Consider the following 21070-nt stretch of genomic DNA (forward strand, 5'->3'; position numbering starts at 1 on the left):
GTCATTAAAAATTAATGCTTAGCTATTGGTCCTCCTAGGCCATAAAAATGAGAATTTTTTTGCTAAAAAGTACATGATCATTATACTCTCGCTTAAAGCGATTCTCTTTTATATCGTTTTTCAAATTTACCGCCAAAATTATATCAAGGTAATTTTGGCATCGCCTCGTTATCGTTATCGCATTAAATGGCTCATGGAAATTTAAAATTTTCATAAATCATACAGATGTTTATTTCAATGAAAAATAGAATTTTGCGACGCTCATGTAATGTTTTTATTTCCGCCCCTTTTCACATCAAGTGCGCATTTAGACCATGTTTACGAAAGCAAAGTTTGATTTGAATGTTGTTGTTCATAGTAGGCGTTATGTAGACTTCATTCTGTAATCCTAGGGTCACACCAAAGATATTGGATTTACTTTTAAAAGTTTAATTTTTACCATGTCCTTTACTCCGGGAACCGCAGCTTTGCCCACCTCCGAGGTGGAGATTTCGATTTCATGCAGGTAGTTGTGATAAATTGTCTTGAAAACTCTTCATTCCTAAGTCTATGATGATAATGAAATGAATGAATATTGTTCATTAAATTTTTTGTATGTCTTATAAAAGGTCCTTAAGAGGGATGGATGTTTTTTCTAAGTCCGATCCCATGGTGGTGGTAAATGAGTACCGACCCGGAATAAAGAATTGGGTTGAGTTGGGACGAACGGAAGCAATTGAAAATACTCATAATCCGGATTTTGCGAAGAAATTAATCATCCCTTACCGCTTCGAAGAAAGTCAACCTCTTACATTTAAAGTGTACGATATCGACTCTTCAAGTAGTAAATTGGAAGATCATGACTTTATAGGAACGGCTTCCTGTTCCTTGGCACAGGTACACAGAAATTAAATGATAAGTGCTCGATAAGATAAGGTGTATGTGTCAGCGATTTATCAGTGACAGGAGCTGAGCAAGAATGCATGCATATAGTTAATCATAAAGTGTACAAAATATTTAAGTTTAGCTTCTGAAGAATCAAACAGATTTCTAATCAGTAATTTAATTCTTCAATTTGCTTATTAAAATCTGCCGTCGATGCCATGTGGTGGCAGATCCTTAACTTCTTGAGCAGAGGTTATGTCGGGGTTACAGGAGGTGAACAGTTGTTCTTAAATACAGAAAAGCAATGCTGTCTAGGCTGTGAACTGATGAAATACACCTTTCAAATCACAGTAAAATGATGCTAATTGACCCACCTATCTTCGTGGAAGCAATGATGCTGGCATATTCCATTTATTGTTAATATCTTGTGTTATGTGTAAGTAATATGTAATAATCTGGCCAAAGTTTGAATTGAGAAATGTTGGTTACTGGTATCTTAAAAGGTATATGGTGATTTGGTCAAATATTGCATTTGCCAGCTATTGTCAAAACTGGAATACTTAATGTATATAATTGAATAATTGGGTACATAATGCCTGAAAAGTTATAAAGGTTAAAATAAACAGCTTCAAATTAGTTCAGTGAGCTGTGTGAATAGCTTAGAGCCTCAAGTGTTATAAAGGAAATTTTATCTGAAATGGTGGTAAGGAAATATCAACTTTAAGGCCTGTTTACATGATACATTAACATGTACGAGTTAATGTCTGTTTGCATTAATGATTTTTGTGGACTGGAATGGAACATGTACAAATTACATGCATGTACAGAAATTAGAACAGGTTCTATTTTCTGTGCATACATTCGCACAAGTTGGGTGGTTACATGTTGCTATTTGGCTTTCATTTTTGTGTTCATACATTTAGACATTTACCCGTACGAGTTAATGTACCGTGTAAACAGGCCTTTATATCTGGACATGTTTAATGAATTTAATCCAGAGACAAACTCTCCTTTTAGTTTAATATTTAGGCACTCCTTGTTTTCACTCCTCGAACTCCTCATGATCACAGAGCTTTACTAAAAATGACAGATTGATAGTATCTTGTCAGGCTTATAGTTTAAATTATTCTACCAGGTAACCGGTTGAGTTAAAACTCCCTTACGATTAGAAATTGAATGGATGAGCTGCTTGTTGGCTAGAGGTCACTCATACCGGAAAACTGTTCTGATAGGTACTTCTTTTTGGGGAAAAAATACCTTCATGTAGTTCAATGTTATTCATAAGTATACCGTGCACACTAAAATTATTCGGTTATGCACCAGTAAAAATGCTCCTGAATTGTATGAATTAATGGTACTCATACACCTAAAGAGTTTTCAATTTATTTAGGAGCAAACCGAGATGTAGCTAGGCGAACTCACTTAAAATTTTATTTGTTTTTTCTATCAGTTTTTATGCAATGAAATGACTATGTCATTTAAGCTACATCCTACCTGTCTATGAATGAGATTGAAGGGTACAAACATGTCCTCATTGGAAAATCACAGGTTCCTCGATCATTGTGTGTGAGTTAAGGCCTATTTACGCGATACATTAACAAGTGCGAGTTAATGTACGTTTGCATGAATGATTTTTGTGGACCGGAATGGAACATGTACGAATGCATGAACCAAATTAGAACAGGTTCTATTTTCTGTGCATGCATTCGAACAAGTTGGGTGGTTACACAGTGCATTTTGGCGTTCATTCTTGCATTCATACTTTTAGACATTAACCCGTACGTGTTAATGTACCGTGTAAACAGGCCTTTAAGTCAGTTTAGTTGTTGCCTTAAAAGGCACTGATATCATTTTGTGTGTTTTATCTGTAGCCCGATTCCCTCCAAGGGTGCTGAGCTGTGCTCTATTTCTTAAAGTGAATTTTGAATGCACCACAACTATGAGTACTGAACACTTGCAAATATTTCTGTCTGCCTGGTGCCATATCTGCTTGTATTGCTGCCTTATGCAAAATCAACTGCTGGATGGCATTGTCAGTAATTGGATTCTTACTATGTAGCTAAAATTTTTATCTTTTTTGGGAATGGAGACATCAGGCACGATCTAGTAGATCTATATTTGGCAATCTTTTTCAAATGTTTCCTTTTCCAAATTCTTCCAAAATCCAAGTTTGAGAAATTCAGACTTTGAATATATTATTATATATAGCAGCCTATTTTATGGAAACAGTTTACTCTATACATTGATTGCACATGTGTACTTTGTGGGATTGATTTTTGTAATGAAGATTAGTTGCTCTGCCAGCTGGCAACGTCTCTTCAAAGTAAACTCTCACTCAGCACCTTGTACCATTGAATTAAAAAGTCTTCTTTGTAAATTGAGCAATAATTTTATAATAAACATCCTTGTGCTGCTTGTGGATTCATGAAATATTCATGAAATATTCATGAATATTCTCTGCAAATATTCTCAAAAACGAAACTTCCCGCTGGTGATTTAAGTGTGGTGGAAAGGGACGAAGTGCTGATGGAACTAGAGGAGTGCTGAGGAAGTGCCTAACCATTACAATATTAAAGTTAATGTTTATGTACCCTTAAATAATGCATATATTTTAGGTGTATTAATATTCAAGTTTCATGGCGGCTCTTACCTGATAGATATTTTTGCTCTATTGGTAATATCACAACTTTATGTCAGTGAGTCATAGCTATTGTCTTCAGAATAATAAAGATTGCTGCTCTGAATTTCTGATTGAATTGGCTTTGTATAACCATTCTATTATTTTAGATTATATCCAAAGGTAAAGTTCAGCTACCATTGACTAAAGTGAATGGTAATAAAACCCATGGTAAAATCATATTGAGTGCAGAAGAACTTTCCAAGATTAAAGATAATGTTGTGCTACAATTCCAAGGAAGAAAACTGGTTAAGAAGAGTTTTTTTGGAAATTTGGACCCATTTCTTGTTTTCATGAAGGTGAGTTCATAGTTAGATTCTTTGACATTGAATTTTTTGGTCATGTTTAGCATTTCCTCCTGGGGTATCAGAACTTTATATTTTATATATTGTTTGATTACATTTTGAAAATATGCAGATACATAATATGATTTGGAGAATAGACTCTGTGCTTGAAGTACTACTTTATTACCTAAGTGGGATCTTGCTTTTTTACAAATGAGTTTTGAATAGTATATTTTTGTAGCTTGAGGTAGACATCCTTCAGGGGGGGAAGTTTCAACAAGTGGCTAATACACTTTTATTCAGGAGGCAATTTAAAAAAGTATGTAATTCTGCAATTGTTCTATTTGCTTCTCTCTTCTTGTTTTTATGACAGTCAATGGAGTCTGGTGATTTTAACGTAGTGCACAAGACAGTGGTGGCCAAGGGAACTGTGAATCCCACATGGAAAAGTTTTTCCATTCCTATTCGTATGTTGTGTAATGGTGATCCAGAACGCATCATTAAGGTATGCCATTGCGTGCATAAATGTAGCTGTTTAGATGTTGTTATCATTAACCAGGCTTTTGCAATCATTTTCAATGAAAAGAAACATCAGAAAGGTAACTTAAGGACTACATCTGAGCAACATTAAAAAATCATTATTCCTAGGTGGTTTGACCACTCAAACCCTGGGAAAGAGAGATTATGGAATGTGTGGTAGAGTGTGGAATGGAAGGATCAGTGATGTTTTTCAGAAGTGGATTCAGTAATCAAGGCTGAATGAATTGCAATGCACGTTATGTCTTACCTGTTTTTTGACCACTTAGGGACAAAATATTTTTCTTTCAACCATCACCCCTAAGTTTGGAGCAGTCATATTTTTAGTCAGCTAGGGTTACTCAGGTCATGTTAATGGGATGAAGTATAGCTTATAAATTACCTTATTATGGCTTATAAATATGGTTAAGGGATGAAGTAAGTTATAATTTTGGTATAGGCTACTTTTGACTACTTCTTATTTTTCTGTTATATTCATTAACTCGTTGATATTTCTGTGCAACTATAAATGTTTTTCTTTTATTCTTGGTACTTTTGAAATCATAAAAAAACTTTGATCCACTGAGTGAATGTCTTCCCAACTTATTCATTTTTAATTATTATTCAAAATCAGTTCAGTTATTAATGATTTGTTGATAAGAAAATTTTACATTTTGTTTGGCTACATTTTTTTCCTTTACTTATTTAAATCTTTTATTATTGTTAGTGTTACAGTCATGCCTCATCAGAACAAACCTCAGTAGAACATGCCCTCTCTACTGTGAAAAAAAATTTTGATTCCGATTTTCCTCCCATAACAGCTATGCATTTTCATGCTGCTTAGAACTCACCTCTTAACTGCAAAAAAATCTGTTGAAAAAAAAAATTGAGTCCTGAGTCCATTTTATACAATTTAGAATGAAAGAATGATGTATGTAGATGCATTTATATATATGCATATGAATTTAGTAAAGAGTTCTCGGGATCGCCACCGGGTCAGGAACTGCGTAACTTTCGATGGCCGACTTGGCCATTCCTGACCCAGTGGCGATCCCGAGAACTCTTCATTAAGTCTATTCGCCGGGAAAGCACGAAATCTTTCTAAGTATATGAAGTCCTTAATCACTCTTTATCACTGATGTGATTTGCAATGACATTAGGTGTTAATGCTAGCAGGAGAAGTCTGTGGAGAGAAGAAGACTTGAATGAGTGAGTGAAAGTTAATTGGAAGGAACTCCAGTGAGGGTTGAATTTTTTGTATTAATTACTATGCATTATCACCTGATTTTGGGTTCATATATGACCTTGTTTGTTACTTTTCATTCGTGTCAACCTGTCATTACAGTTTATCCCTGTTTATTGTATATTTTTAATTTTCTTGGTATAGGTGGTATGTTATGATTGGAGGAGTAGTGGAGATAATGTCCTGATTGGAGAATTTGAAACAACTTTAAAGGAGATGAGTCAAGGTCCAGGGACAAGTACTACTTATCAACTAATCAACAGGAAAAAAAAGGTTTGGCATGAATGGCATCTCCATCATTTTGGTAGTTCGATATTATTTGCAATGGTTAGGCATGCTAATGCCATTGTAGAATAGCTCTTGTGATTATTCAACCAGGCACATAATTACCTTACAGTTATGAGAAACAAATGGATTGTTTCATGGCTGCTTAATGAACAGGCTAACAGAGATGCATATTCACTTGTCTTGGCAATGTGGCTGTGACACGCATTTGTGTTGTCTGGCTGTATATGTTAAGGAAGAAAAAGTTGATTCATTTACATGCTAATATATGCAGTGTTGTATTTTTGAATTAAGAAAAGAGTGGAGTCAATTAGATAAGACCTATCCTTACATAAATAATGAATAGGACCATGAAAAAAATTGTAGTAGATTGCTATTAAATGAGGAAAGTAAGAAATGTTACCGGGTTTTACAAATATCATATTATTGGACCTGAAATTCATGACTGACATTTGATAATCATTGGTTCCTAATCTTTTAAAAATTATCATGTTGTGTATTTCTGACTGCTTGAGTTTTGTGGAAACTTATTGTGGGTGATGAGTCTGGGGAAGTGTCTATCTCCTTCCATTGAAAGTTTGAAGTTAATTGTGTATGTGTTTGAGATAGCATGGGAGTGGGCTATACTCATAGCAAACTGCCTATGGTCGCTGCCAATAGTAAAATATATTTTTCATTAATCTGTTGAAATTTTACAAATGCATGCTGTAGATTTGGGTTTTTATTTGTTTCAGTTTGATTTTTTATGTCAGTTCTGTAAAACTCTGTGCTTCAGACCTGGCATGTATTAAATTTTTTTAAGGATTGACTCATAAAATAAATACTTGGATGGAGCATCAAGCTAATTGAAGAAAAGTATGCTAGATAGTTCCATATTATTCAATAGTTACACTGTAGTCAGGGTATCCAGCGACCAGGAAGACTGGTAAAATCGGGAATTGTGCGTGAATGCATGAGTTATTCATTTATTTTTGCTCCAACCAGGAATTCCAAAATATTTCATTTCAAATGATTAAATTTTGCCCGTTAAACACCAATTTTCTGGCCTAAAATGTGTTTGTTGTGATTTTAAGTGCAGCATCTTTCTGTAGAATTTTTACCACCGAATCGAAATGTAAAATGTCAGACAAGACAGCAGAAACAAAATGTCACTCTTGACTCATGTGAGATTCAAAAACACGAAGAATAGAATGCCAGGTTATGCCATGATGTCAACATCTACTTATGAGGTTGAAGCAGCGTCTCGACTTGCGTTTAATAAATTTAAATTTTAGATACAATGTGTGGTAACTAACCTATGCATTGTCCTTGTAAATATGTAAACATAATATTATTTAAAAGAATTGAAGCGATTTTGGGTGTTTTGAAATTCCCATCTATCGCTGTAATCACATTAGATAAAACTAATTTTGTAAAATTTCTGTGAAAAACCAGGAGTTATGCATGAAATTTTCTGCTTTGAATGGTGGGACACCAAGGTAGTAATAACCTTGCAGCTGAGAAAAGAAAATATGTGTTTTATCCAGTGGTGTCATGGTGCCGGAATGCCATTTCAGCACTGGTTAACAAAGCACGTAATAATCAAGTAACCCTTTTATCAATTTTGGTGCTGACAAATTTATAATGTATACATTTGTAACCAAAACAAAAAAATGTTGTAAAATGTAAATAATAATAAATAATAAAACTTGTAATAAAAAAACTCTCACACTCCTGAAAAAAGGGAAGGAAAGTGCATTCTGTCACTGCTAATTTTGCCATGACATCACGGGTTTTATTAGATGTAGCACCTATTTATGCTTCTTTTTGGTTATGTATGAAAAATTAAATTAGCAGCTCAGAAGGCACTGGGGTTGCAGAAAAAGCCACTGAAAGTAGTTAGGAGGAGGGAGGGTTTTCTCAATGCAATCTAGATATTACAATGTGCCTGTCTGTATTTCTTCTTGGTCGTCATAGGATTGTCTATTCATTTGAACTTAGGAGGCATATTTTTGCTTTGACCACTCTTTACAAAAGTAACTTCTTTATTCTCTGTGGCTGGTCCATTACATCATAGAGGAAAAATTAGCTCTACAATCTTGATATGGTTATAATATGTATTTATGGTTATAGTATATATTCTTATTGTTATAATAAGTTAATATATATTTAAATACATATAATAACTTATTCAGTGACTTTGAAAACTGAAATTTTTCGCCCTGAGAAACGTGAAGATGTTTTGCATTTTTTTTATAAAACCAGGAATTTTTTTTGCCAAGAGTTGTGAATTGAAAAGTTGATGGAGCAATTTTTGTTTTTGAGCTTTAGCACTGTATTTTGAGATTAAACAAAGCTATTTTCATTGTAAATCTAATTGTAATTGATCCTTATCCATGCATGAACATGTTTTTTTATTGATATCTTTACAGGAGAAAAAACAGGGCTCATATAAAGGTGCTGGCACAATTTTCTTGCTGCATTATGAGGTGCAAAAGGCATATACTTTCCTGGACTATATGAAAGGAGGAGTTAATATCCATTGCACATTTGCGATAGATTTTACTGGTAAATTCACTCTTGCAAATGATTGAATTGTATGTGCTGATGAAACGAATCTTATGTCATGCTTACAATGTCTCTGTTTCATTTTATGTAGGTTCAAATGGTGAGCCAACATCCCCAAATTCATTACATTACATCAGCTCCGTGCCAAATCCATATGAAATTGCTATTCATTCTGTCGGCAACATAATTAAGGATTATGATAGTAACAAACAGTTTCCAGTCCTTGGCTTTGGTGCCCGTGTACCTCCTGATGGAAATGTTTCTCATGAATTTTTTGTTAACATGACTACAGATAATCCGTATTGTAATGGGATTGAAGGTATGTACCTCAAAAAGTCTCATTAAAATAACGTGCATGAGGGCTTATCCATGCAGGGCAGAACTGCTAATTAAGGATTCTGAAAATCTAAAATGTAACATGTTTGAGCTAGAATGTTGATTTTTTTTTCATTAGAAATCGTTGAACTGTAGAATGTAACATGCAATTTAGTCCTTTCAATGTTTCAGTCCCTTTTTTTCTGTTCACATCTCGCAATGCCTCATTTACATCAATGCATGTAGAACAAAAATGTGCATGCTTTTAATGATGTACTTAAAATGATACTTTTGTCATAGCAAAGAAATGTAGTTATCAGTGGTGGAAGTTTTCTATAAGGTTTTTGAAAATATAGAAAATATCTTCTATCTATCCTTATCGGTGCCAAAAAATATACTTTTTCAGACAACAATAAGTGCTATCATGAGTTCCTTAGGGGAAACAAAAATTGTACAGTTCTATGCTTTCCTCATTTTTGGTCCTATGCTCCAGTTGTTGCATGTAGTTCATTAATTTGTATGCCTCTTGTCAGATGGAAATATAGTTCCCAATTTCTCTGGTCTTTCACGCCCTTTTGATTAATAAATGTATTTAATATAATGTAATTTTTCAAAAGATATTATGCTGTATTATAAAAGATTTAATGGAATTTTCAGCCGGTCATTATTGGTATAAGTCATCTGAAAATACATTTGCCATTTATAAGGTTTTTACGTTTTTGTTCCAATATTATTTCCACCTAATGTTCTCATACCACCAGGATTTTGAAACCAGATACCCCCTTTTGGACCAGGGCAATTCAATCATATGTGTCACAGTATGGCAGCATCTAAAATACCGAAGTACAAATTCTTCATCCAATATTCTGAATTTTGCTTTTGCCCATGTCTCACCTGAAAAGAAGTTAACTCTGGTTGGGACATCTGTGAATGCAATTGACAAATTAGGCATTGAAATTACTAGGAAAAATATTTGTTCAAATGTTGCAGTTGGCTAAGGCATCATGTTATGGAACAGAGGTTCTTTGAATCAAATCTTGTTGATGGATTATTGGGTGTTCACACTCAACGTGGATAATTTTTCTTTTCATAAAATATTTTTATTAGGGAGCATGAGGTCTAGATGACCATTGAAATCTTATGCCCTTATTTACTTGTTGAAATTTAACTCCTGCCTTACGTACCCACTGGCAGTTTCGGTAGGGAGAAATTCGATTACCCTTTCCACGTTGTCCCAGTGGTTTTGGGGGATAAACTCCCCCAGAGCTCAGAGAAATTTTTTAAGTTAAATCCATTTTACTTAATTGGATTGATATTACTAATAGATTAGTGTAAGGATGAATAAAATATCCCTCAGAAAGCCGTAAAACTCACTATTTTGAACAGTTTATCTTTAAAATTCCGCAATTTATTAATCTCGCTCCTACCGTTTATCCTGGTGGGCATACCATACCCCCACACACACCGGTGTTAATTGCACCTAAATCCCCCAGCCTTAATTCCTAGCTGTGCCCCTGCATTGTCCAGCCATGCTTCATAGCTCTTAACCATTAACTGAATGCATGTTGTATCACAGGGTATGCTTCCTCCTCCATTTCAAGTACAAGAGGTATCCAGTTTGGAAATTTTCGGTTGTATGAGAACATTACGTGGAAAAGTTTTGGAAAATGGACGTTTTCAAGTATGTAGTTATTGACCTGGCCACATTCAGCTGCCAATAAGCTCGCCACTATTTTTTTTTCACCACTGTATATGAAGGAATGGCTTAGTTCTTAATTTTTCTCAGATTCTTGATTTCAGCCCAATGAAATGTGTTTTGGGAAGTAAAATCAATATGCTTAAAAATCACATTGATTGTTGAACATTTTGAGATAGCTCAAGAGCTCTAAATGCAATAACAACTGATTGTTGTCAAATACACGAAGTGGCACCATTTCTAAAAGTTAAATGAAAAGTTGCAAATATGTAGGGCCGAAATTCACTCCATTTTTACATCTAAGGGACCAATTTCAAGGAATCAAATGTTTCAGCATCAAACATGGCAGGGTGCTTCCCCCTAAATGCTGTGTCACATGCTCACAAGTCAACATGCATCAACAGCACTAGTCATGCACATGCTGTCAACTTATTGGTCCTGTTCCCCTGTCGTTCTATGTGCCCCTCGTAACCTTCCTGGCCAAAGCTAAAGAAGCAATTTCGGGAAGGTAACAGTGATGGAATGTCAATTATTTGCAAAATATTCAGTACTTTTGAATGGTAAATCACAAAGAAATATTACCTACTTATTTGAAAACTGTCTTTGTTTCAATTAGTCAGAGCAAATTTTAGCAGCCGTGGTGAAGACAATGACTATTCATTTAGAGTTGTTTTACCAGTTGCAATTTTGTTAAAATCCAAGCAAGAGCCAGGAGAGTAAAATTCCTTAGTCAACACTTTCAGAATGTGACTGATTCAATGTACAAACACAAACAGGACTCTTTTTTTTGCATGCAAATATGTATAGTTATTTATTAGGAAAATGCAATGGCTGATCATGCTGCATCTGAATATTGACACATACTGCATCAAATGGATACTATTGATGGAAGAACTTCAAAATTTTGACATGGTCTCAGTTGATTGTTACGAAGTATGTGTTAATGGGGAAATTGCATGATTGCATGATAGCTTCGTTTATGAGACATGTTTATTATTTTCAATTTAAAGCAAAATATCCTACGATAGAGGCTTGGAAGCCCTCATATTTTGTATAATTTATACTATTAATATCAGATTAAGGGCATAAAATGTAAAACTGGAGCAGTTAAACCAAATATTATATAATACCTAAATAACATCATTGCTCCTAGTCTTAGCCACGGCTGTTGGAAGGGGGATACGTTAATTGTAAGTTGATGTTATCGCATCTCATTCATTTAAGTACATATGTAATTAGAACAATTTTGATGTTTTCTTATGTCCGCTATGCTTTATTTTCAATTTAAAGCAAAATATCCTACAATAGAGGCTTGGAAGCCCTCATATTTTGTATAATTTATACTATTAATATCAGAGTAAGGGCATAAAATGTAAAACTGGAGCAGTTCAACCAAATATTATATAATACCTAAATAACATCATTGCTCCTAGTCTTAGCCACGGCTGTTGGAAGGGGGATACGTTAATTGTAAGTTGATGTTATCGCATCTCATTCATTTAAGTACATATGTAATTAGAACAATTTTGATGTTTTCTTATGTCCGCTATGCTTTTTTTTATTTTTATTTTTACTGTGTTAAATTTAATGTCCTGAAGACTTTTCTTTGGCTATTTGAGATTAAAAATCTGGCCAGCATGATGCCATTTTGTGTGCAAGAATTCTCCATTTTGTACCCACCTTGCGATGCACAAGGTTTTCTCTTGATTATCCCTGGCCCTTAGCTGACCCATTAATGCTCTAAGAAATCTAATGCAGGTGATTGATTTGAAATTATTTCATGTTTGGTACATATAAGAGTCATTGCAAATGCCTTATGAAATTCCCTAAATTGCTGTACCCTAAATTTTTAAATTCCTTGCATTTTATTTGTAGGAGTTTTGAGTGCATACCGAAATTGTGTTCCACGAGTGCAACTTTATGGGCCTACTAATTTTTCTCCTGTAATACACCATGTTGCAAAATTTGCTAGTGCATTCAGAGATGGGGCCAATTACTTCATACTGCTCATAATAACAGATGGGGTCATCTCAGATATGGCAAAAACAATAAAGGTAAGTTCAATTCAACATTGTTATGTATTATGTCTTTTTGGGATTTATAGTATGTTTGGTCGTCACAAAATGAGTGTTCCATGTCAAGGAAGCAGTTATCTATGGATGCAGCAGTGACTTATCGTAAACGTGAAGTCAAAAGCTCTGAGGGTGCACTCACACTGCACTTTACATATGGTGTCCCATGTAGCTTATCCCCTTGCATTGCACCATGTAGGTCTAACCAATTGTGAACAATGTTTCTATTCACACCAATGACTTTCCATCAGGCATCAAGCCTTGCCCTAGGATAAGGGAAGCACCAGCGAACAAGCAGTGTTCGTTTATCGCCTTGTATGAAGGGGCTCTCATCATGGAGGAAGCTATCATATATTCAGTTTTTGCTAGGGAAGAAATTTGAAATTACATACTTATATGTACTCCTCTTGCTCTACAAATTTGGTCTGTGGCTGTCTATCTATTCTCTCTCTTGGAGAATCCTTTCTTTGCTGGTGGTATTCAATGCAAAACGTTGAGCTCTATGGCCTCAAAGATATAGAAAAGGAAGATACTCAAATAGCTGTATGAAACCCACATCTTCTTGCCGATCCCTGACCACGCTCTCTGTGGAGCTATTTCCTCCCGGAGGTGTGAAGCCATCTGTGGGTGAGTGAATGTGTGTGTGACTGGTTATTGAGTGCACGTGTATACACAAACCACTGGTCATCTGTAGCAGGCCTTTCCTGTGAAGATTCGCGGTTTTTTGTGGAACAAGAAGCCTTAGTTGAGGTCCCTACACCCCTCACAAAGGATCTTGTTTTGATTGTTTGTTCTGAGTGAATGTGTGTGTGATTTTGGAGTATTATGTCGTAGTAATGTTTGGACTAATGTGTCGGTTGAGAGGCTGGGGTTTGGTCCCTGTGGTGAATCTCTCCCCTTCCTGCACGCCAACACAGTGACAATTTTTACTTGCAAGGTGGATGAGCTGTGGGAGAATTTTATGTGGCCATTTGAGTATCTTCCTTTTCTACATGGTGGAAATCAAGTTTGACTTTATCCAACTGTATGGTAAATTACCATTGCACATTTATTCAGTGTATACAGTAAAACCTCCTCAAAACAAATTTGACCAATGAAGACTCCATTGCAAGGGGGTCGGTGTAAGGAGGAGCTTTGTGGGTTGCTTTTTCATAGGATGATCTAAGAGTTCACGTAGAGTGACACTGTGAGCCACAAATACAGTAGCCACAGTGAAGTTCTATTGGGATGTTTTTAGGAGGGACGGAAATTCAGACTATGATAACACATTTAGGGTACATGTCCATCTTTCTATGCAGTACTATACAGTAGGTTGGACGGGAGAATGACTTTTTTTGTATCCAATATATCCTCTGCAGGAAAGTTGTCTAGTTGTTAAAGTGACCTAGGGTTACTCTCGAAATGATCCTCGCTCTCTTTTACTTCTATGACACTTTATTCTTCACACTTATACAAACAGGACTCTCCAGCCCAAACACTCTCCGTGTCCCTCGGCTCACTCGACTCAACTCTCCTTACGGCTTCTCTACGCGTCCCCTCGAGCCACCTCAGTTGGTTCACGGTCACTCCTTCAGGAGGCAGCATCTCCCCATACTTATACAATGGTCTCAGATCCAAATATTTTTTAATAATTGGATTATATTAACCACTGGTGCCTGAGCCATAAAGTTTCAAATTTTGCTGAAATTCTGGCATCTGGAGACAAGTACTGATGGAGGAGAAATCACTGCAAATTTGCCCTTATCAGCAATAACCAATGATGAGTATAACTTTGAGTATGACACTTTCACCTAGCAGGCAAGGATGAAATTAAAAATTCATTTAAAGTATTACAGTTTGTGTTTTGTGTGTGAATGATTTACAAATTTCTAGTGAAGGCAACCCATATACCTCCCCAAAAGTCTGGCTGCATGTGGCAGCACTTCACACTTTTCCTTTTGGAAGGCTGTGATCAACCAACCAACTACATACATGTCACCCTCGCCTGAGGTAAAAATTCAGAATGGTGCAAAATTTTTCCATTCATGCCTCTGATTGATGGCCTTGAATGGCTAGAGTGCTTAGGGGATCTTAATACATATTTGGTAATTATTCTGATAGGAGGAAGATTGGTGTTTTATTTGGTAACCTGATATTCCCCTTACTTCCCCTAATTAATATAGAATTTGAGTTCATTCTGATATTGCTATGTACAACTTGCACCCTCTAATGTCGAAAGCACAGATATGATCAGGCATTGGTCATTCCTATGCTTTATGATGTCTTAAGAAAACCAAATTTCTTCACTGACCATGCTGGCATCATTGCATTATATATCTTGAGCCCATAAATTATGAATTTTGTGGTATAGAGAACACACAAATGCAGGATAATACAGTGTTAACCATCTTGCTGATTCAATATCTATGATAAGCTGAAATGTGGTGAATCAATATATGTAAATTGTAGGCCATTGTGGCATTACTGCCTCTGATCAGCTGCACAGCTTGTGACAACACTCAATCAATGAGGAACTTGCATGGGTCGTAGATTGCTCTAAGAACTATTTTGAATAAGTCAAATGGATACATTAGCTCGCAAAAATACCTTCAGTTTCTCCATTCAACATCAAAAGAAAGAAAAAAATTGCATTTAAAATCGAGAAAAATTTCTCTGAGCCGACCACTGCGCGAAGACACCCGAGCGTTGCCTAGGCCAGGCGTGACGTCATAGGTGCCTAAACAACCGTAGGGAGTTGGGAAATACGCTGAGCGCATGGTGTAAAATTTGTTTTGAGGGAGTATTTAGCCGCTCATCGTCACTTTATTTTGTTCTGCTATTCTTGGGCAAGTTTTCCTATTGCTATTGTGCCTAGATTATTACTTGGGATATTAATAATGCGGCATCGGGATGATGAAGTACAAGCGTTTCACTTCGTATATTTTAGTTATCAGAAAAATGGATGATAACGTTGCCACTCGTTCGAATAGTACACCTGAAATTCATCTACATCTACATAATACCCCGCAATCCGCCTAAAAGGCGTGTGGCATGGGGTGTTAGGACACCAGCCTTTTTTTAGGACACCAAAAATTGATGCCACGACCCTCATGGAATTTGTTAAGACAAATTATTGCTATGCGTCGGCGGCAAATCGAGATGTAAAAGAAACTTGTAATACTGGAGGATAACGATCGTAAGCTGTGCTGTTGACATTAGAGTAAGCTGTGATGTTGAATTTGGCAACGCCGAATTAGCGGAGAAGGTAGTCCTATCCGTCCTACGGTACGAATTCACAGCAAAACAGTCTGCACGCAATCCACATGTGAGATCGCGAATCGGTTCCGCTGCCAACACACACACAAGCTACAACCTATTTCAATAATATATATAAATCCATAAACAATATACTAGCATATACCATAAAAATATAGTGGGAAATAGGTAAATACTCTTATCAAAAACTGGAAGTCACTGTCACATTCTTATATTCATCACGTACAACTTACAATAACAGAACTCGCTATGATGAAAACAACTATTTATTCACTGATTTAAACCATTAAATTAGCCCACTCAAGTGACACAGGTGCCTTTTCTCACTACTATTCGTTGAAATAATGGAATAAAAAACTTCACACACAGTTTTTATTTCAATAGCGTGATCGTGAAATGTCATATCTACGGTGAACAACGGAGATTAGCACGCCCCTGACAATTTTTACACTACTGTTAGACATTTATCGATAGCGTAATAGCACTTTTTACAATTCAATCATGATGGAACACTGATAACTCTTGGCCGATATTTTTCAACCTTGTCAAACTTTGTGCATTACAACCACTGGCACTGTGATTATTAGCAGTAGCTGAACGGGAGATGTCACGTTGAAAATAACACTATTTTGGCACAAAAATGTTCCTAGATGTCTCAAATCAGCGAGCAAAAGTTGCATTGACTGGAATTCACCCCATAATACAAGCACAGACAGTCCTAAACGACGAATTCTCCGGTACCTACGAATAAACGGATGAAGTTATTGTATATAAAAGCTAAGCGGACATTAGTAAACATCAAAATCGTTCTAATTACATACTTAAATGAATGATATACCGTCGATAACATCAACTTACAATTAACGTATCCTTCCAATGGCCGTGGCTCAGACTCCTACAACGATGTTATTTAGGTATTATAAAATTTTTTGTTTAACTGCTCCAGTTTTATATTTTATGCCATTACTCAGATATTAATATTATAAACAATGCAAAATACGAGGGCTTCCAAGCCTCTATCGTCGGATATTTATCTTTAAATATAAAATAATCAACACGTCTAACAAACGAAGCTCTCACAACGGCAGGCAACTATTACAAACAATCACAACAATAGCCTCGCGTGATGTTTAGGCACCTTTGACGTCATCGAGGCTTCGTCGGCAGTGGCTTGGGGGGTGAGGGAGTTTTTCCCGCGCTTTAAAATTCGTTATATTTATCATTAAATATCTCGCGAAGGAAAACTCAGATTTACATGCGGTTTTCTTTGTTGTACTAAGAAAATAATTTTCTGCCCGCCTGTGAAATAAAAAAAATTCATGCAAGTTCCCCATTATGTATTTGAAAACAGTGATAGGCCAAAAAATTGAGAAACTCAGGATAATGTGAAATTGCATATGAAAATATGTCAATAATCAATTTGGTAATATTAATTTATTTTGAACTTTATTTAATTGTTTAAATTCTTTGAAGTTACTCATTTTATCTTTCTCAGTTTAAGACCTTTATAATGAGCTATAGCACGCATTTTATCCTCCTTTTTTCCTGAAATATTACGGTTTGTTTGTCCCAGATTTGAAAATGGAAAGTCCTCAGCTATGGGCTAATTTTCCATCCTCTTGGCTTATAGAGTCTCTTATTAGACAGTATGTATCGTACAAATTCCTCACTGCAGTAAACTCTCGTTAATACAAATAACCTTATTATGAAGTTCTCGTTTTTACCAAGCAAATCATTGGTCCTGACAATTAGGCTAATCCAATCTAAAGTGAAGGAACCATTGTTACAAACTTTTCATTAGTACAAAAGTATAAACCTCAGCCCCGGTCCCACCAGTAACAAAAAGAACTTTACTATGAAGTTTCACGGGTAAGTAATAGCATTTAGGTGGATATACACTATGCTATGTTATAATCATTGGGCTACATTTAAGCTCTTCTTGTGTACTGTGCCCAAGAGAGTCAACTGTAGTTCTTCCTTCAGTAGGAACTGTGGTATCCCCGCAATATTGTACAATAAGCTTCATTCCTATGGAATCATGATGACCCACTCATTAGTGCTTGTAATTTGGTAGTATTCGGGTAGATATCTATACAACAGTGACACATATGGATGTGCTTGATGTCGGATGGTCATGACAATGTGAATATTACAAGGAACTGCTAAACAGATACAAAGAGCAAGAGGTAGGCAGTTGAAAATTATGTTATCCCTGGTATCACTTTTCAAACAGATGAATTCAAAGACAAATGAGAATACTTGAAAGTATAATTTTGTTAGGAATTAACCACTTCAGTCAAAAATATTCTAGAGAGCACCATTAATACTTAATTTTATTTTGATGATAAGAAGCTATTGTCATTTCACATCCATCTTTCATCAATTTGATTTCCATTGACCTATCCCTGATAGATGTGATAGTTCTACAGTTTAATTACAGTTGCATAGTATTTAGATTTTTATAAATGATATGTTATGATTGAAATTATGATTGGGATTAATGACAATTAGGGTCATCGTAGGCTGATGAAATTACCCGATTGCTCAATTGAATTACATATGGGACTTTCAAGGATGTTTATAAGATTTTCCATTTAATTACCTCCACCTCAACTTCCATTCAGATGTGATTTACTTACATGTGCATCGTTTCCTGGCTTATCTCCTTATTGAACTTCTTCGTATTCATCATTTGGAAATGACTACCACGTGCAGCATCACTTGCATTCTTCTATTGATAAAATGAAATGAATGTGCTTGCTCTTTCTATACATGTACTCATAATTTAATCACATGTATTATGCATATGATTCTAATGCTATTCCACTGCACGACTTTTAAGTGCGGGAAATTGATGAGACAAATTTTGGCAAGGTTTTTTGCAACAATCCCCTGAAAAGCATTCTTACGAAGTTCGTTATTACAAACCTCCGGTTTTATGGTCCTGTGAACTTTGTAATAACAAGAGTCTACTGTAATTTAGCTCTTATTATTATTTTGAATCTTCGTATTTCGTATTTACTGTGAAACCTCTTCAGAGATGAGGCCTAATTTTGATTTCTTCTTTTTTATTTTATAGGCCATAGTGGCCGCATCTACATTGCCTATGTCCATAATCATTGTTGGAGTTGGGCCTGCTGATTTTGATGCGATGGAAGTTCTTGATTCTGATGGAACTCCTCTGGCAGCCGATGATGGGTCAAAAGCTGTACGAGATATTGTGCAGTTTGTGCCTCTCAGAAATTTTGTTCGGCCTGGTGTGGATCCTCGTACGACCATGGCGAGTTTAGCTAAAGAAGTCCTGGCTGAGATACCAACTCAGTTTCTTAGCTACATGCATCGCAATCATATTGTTCCTCGCCCTGTAAGTGACACCACTCAGCCAGTTGAATTACCACCAGATCCTGAGCTTTTGGTTTCTTAAGCAATTCCTTTATTGCCTTCTTCTAATGATTTCATGGGGAGTGAGTATGTAATGTATAATTTTTCAGGGATTTATTCTAGCCAGTTCTATATAACTGTAAAATTGCAGTTTTTGCAACAAGTACATTACAATTATATATATGATGAATATATAGCTTATTTATTGTAATTTTATTCAGATAAGGTATCAATTGATGTGATCTGAGCCATTTTGATATTTTTATTCGGGTAATGATGAAATTTTTAGCATTTGTTTTTCTTAGTTTCATCCTAATATTAATGCAACCAGTTGTAGTTGTTTACACCAACTTGATTAAAGGCCGTTTTACACGGGACAAGTTATTGTGCAGGTTAGCACGGACAACTTTTGTTGAAATTGCTAGAATGCGAGCTCAGAATTAGAGCCGGGGCCTATTTTGCTGTCTCGCATACACGCATTCTCGCATGTGTTCTAGCAATCCACCGCTTTACACTATGCAATTTTAATTGTGCCTTCATACATACATCAGATCATACAATGGAGTACTCCGTGTAAAACAGCCTTTTCAAAATATAATGCTGAATAATAGAAGGTAATGAAGGAAGTTTTACCTTTGGTAAAAATACAATTAATTTCTGTAAATTTTTCGTTTTGTTACATGCCATCATGTTAAGCTTTAGAACTCGTAGATATTTTCAATGTCTGTAAGTACCCTAGGATCCATGCATACTATTTGACCAACTTTTAATATTAAATGAGAACATTTTGAGAATTTTATCCAGCTTATTTTAGTAGAATTCAGAAACACTAAAGTTTTTAAATTCAGCATCATTTTGGATGCAGAATAACCTGGCCTAAAGAAATTAATGAGTATTTTTAATGGGATTTCATATGGATTCAAAGAAAAGTTCAATATTTCTCACGACTACTTGCTGTATGCAGCAAAGCCTAGTTTTTACAATTAGTATGTGAAGTGTGCAGGAAAAAAGTGAATTGAAGGCTGGCATAACTTTTAAGAGTAGTTCCTGGAAATGAAATGAAGCCTTTTGTCGAGTTGAAAGTAATGCATGTATAAATATTTTTTGCATGAAAAATTAAATTTAAAAATAATTAATGATCTAATATGTACAATAATAATGTGATGTCTGCTGTTCAACATGTCAGAACACGAAATTTTGACAAAGTCTTAATGAAAAATATTTCAGAGAAATAAAATTGTTAAATACATTAGAGTGATGTGAGCAGTAAACTCAGGAACAACTCAGAAATGTAAAGTAAAATATTGCTCTTAAACGTTAAATGAACAGTAGGCCATAGTCTTTAGCAGAGGAACTTTGAGGTTATAGGGAGGGAATTGTGGACTGCCTGTCATCTACTTCCAAACTTTGCATTTTTATCTCCTCATTTTTATAATCATCTCAAGTAATCTTAATATTAGTTAGACACATCTCTCCACTCAACTCTTTTATTAGGTTATCCTTTCAATTTTATGTCTCTTTTCACTTTCTTCTTGGTTTGCTTGTCACAAATCATTCAAAGCCTTATTTCCCTATCCCTCCCATCCACTTATTCGTTGATGACTGTCTTCATCATACCTCATGATGTGGCCAATTAAATTGTATCAGAAGACTTCTCTTTACTCTCACCCCTTTTTCTCTTACTTGTTACCTACTTGTTTAGTCCTTTTTATTGTCATTACTCTTCTGCATCCCCGTATTTGTGTTTCAGCTGCTGGTATATCTGCTGCTGACTTCATCCAAGCCTCCCTGCCAAAAGGAACTTGCTCCATGTATAGATTTGAATAAATTGTTTTCTATTTTATTATTCCGTTCTCAGAAGTTCCAATTAACCCCAAGTTTTATCTGGGAATAATTTCTGTTGGTTTAAATTAGGGATGAGTCGATTCCACTTTT

The 21070-nt window shown here is 35.5% G+C and overlaps 1 protein-coding gene across 1 annotated transcript; it reads left to right on the top strand.

Moving 5' to 3' along the window:
* Positions 1–301: 301 nt before the first annotated feature.
* On the top strand, positions 302–19824 carry LOC124155989 (copine-8-like). The gene is made up of 9 exons (XM_046530244.1): positions 302–505; positions 609–876; positions 3652–3840; positions 4199–4330; positions 5729–5857; positions 8281–8416; positions 8508–8735; positions 12303–12481; positions 18834–19824. Exons 1-9 carry the CDS (start codon positions 441–443, stop codon positions 19176–19178), a joined length of 1671 nt encoding a protein of 556 aa, XP_046386200.1. The 5' UTR covers positions 302–440; the 3' UTR covers positions 19179–19824.
* Positions 19825–21070: the final 1246 nt, after the last annotated feature.

The sequence above is a fragment of the Ischnura elegans genome, chromosome 3 (assembly GCF_921293095.1).
Source record: "Ischnura elegans chromosome 3, ioIscEleg1.1, whole genome shotgun sequence".
Lineage (NCBI taxonomy): Eukaryota > Metazoa > Arthropoda > Insecta > Odonata > Coenagrionidae > Ischnura > Ischnura elegans.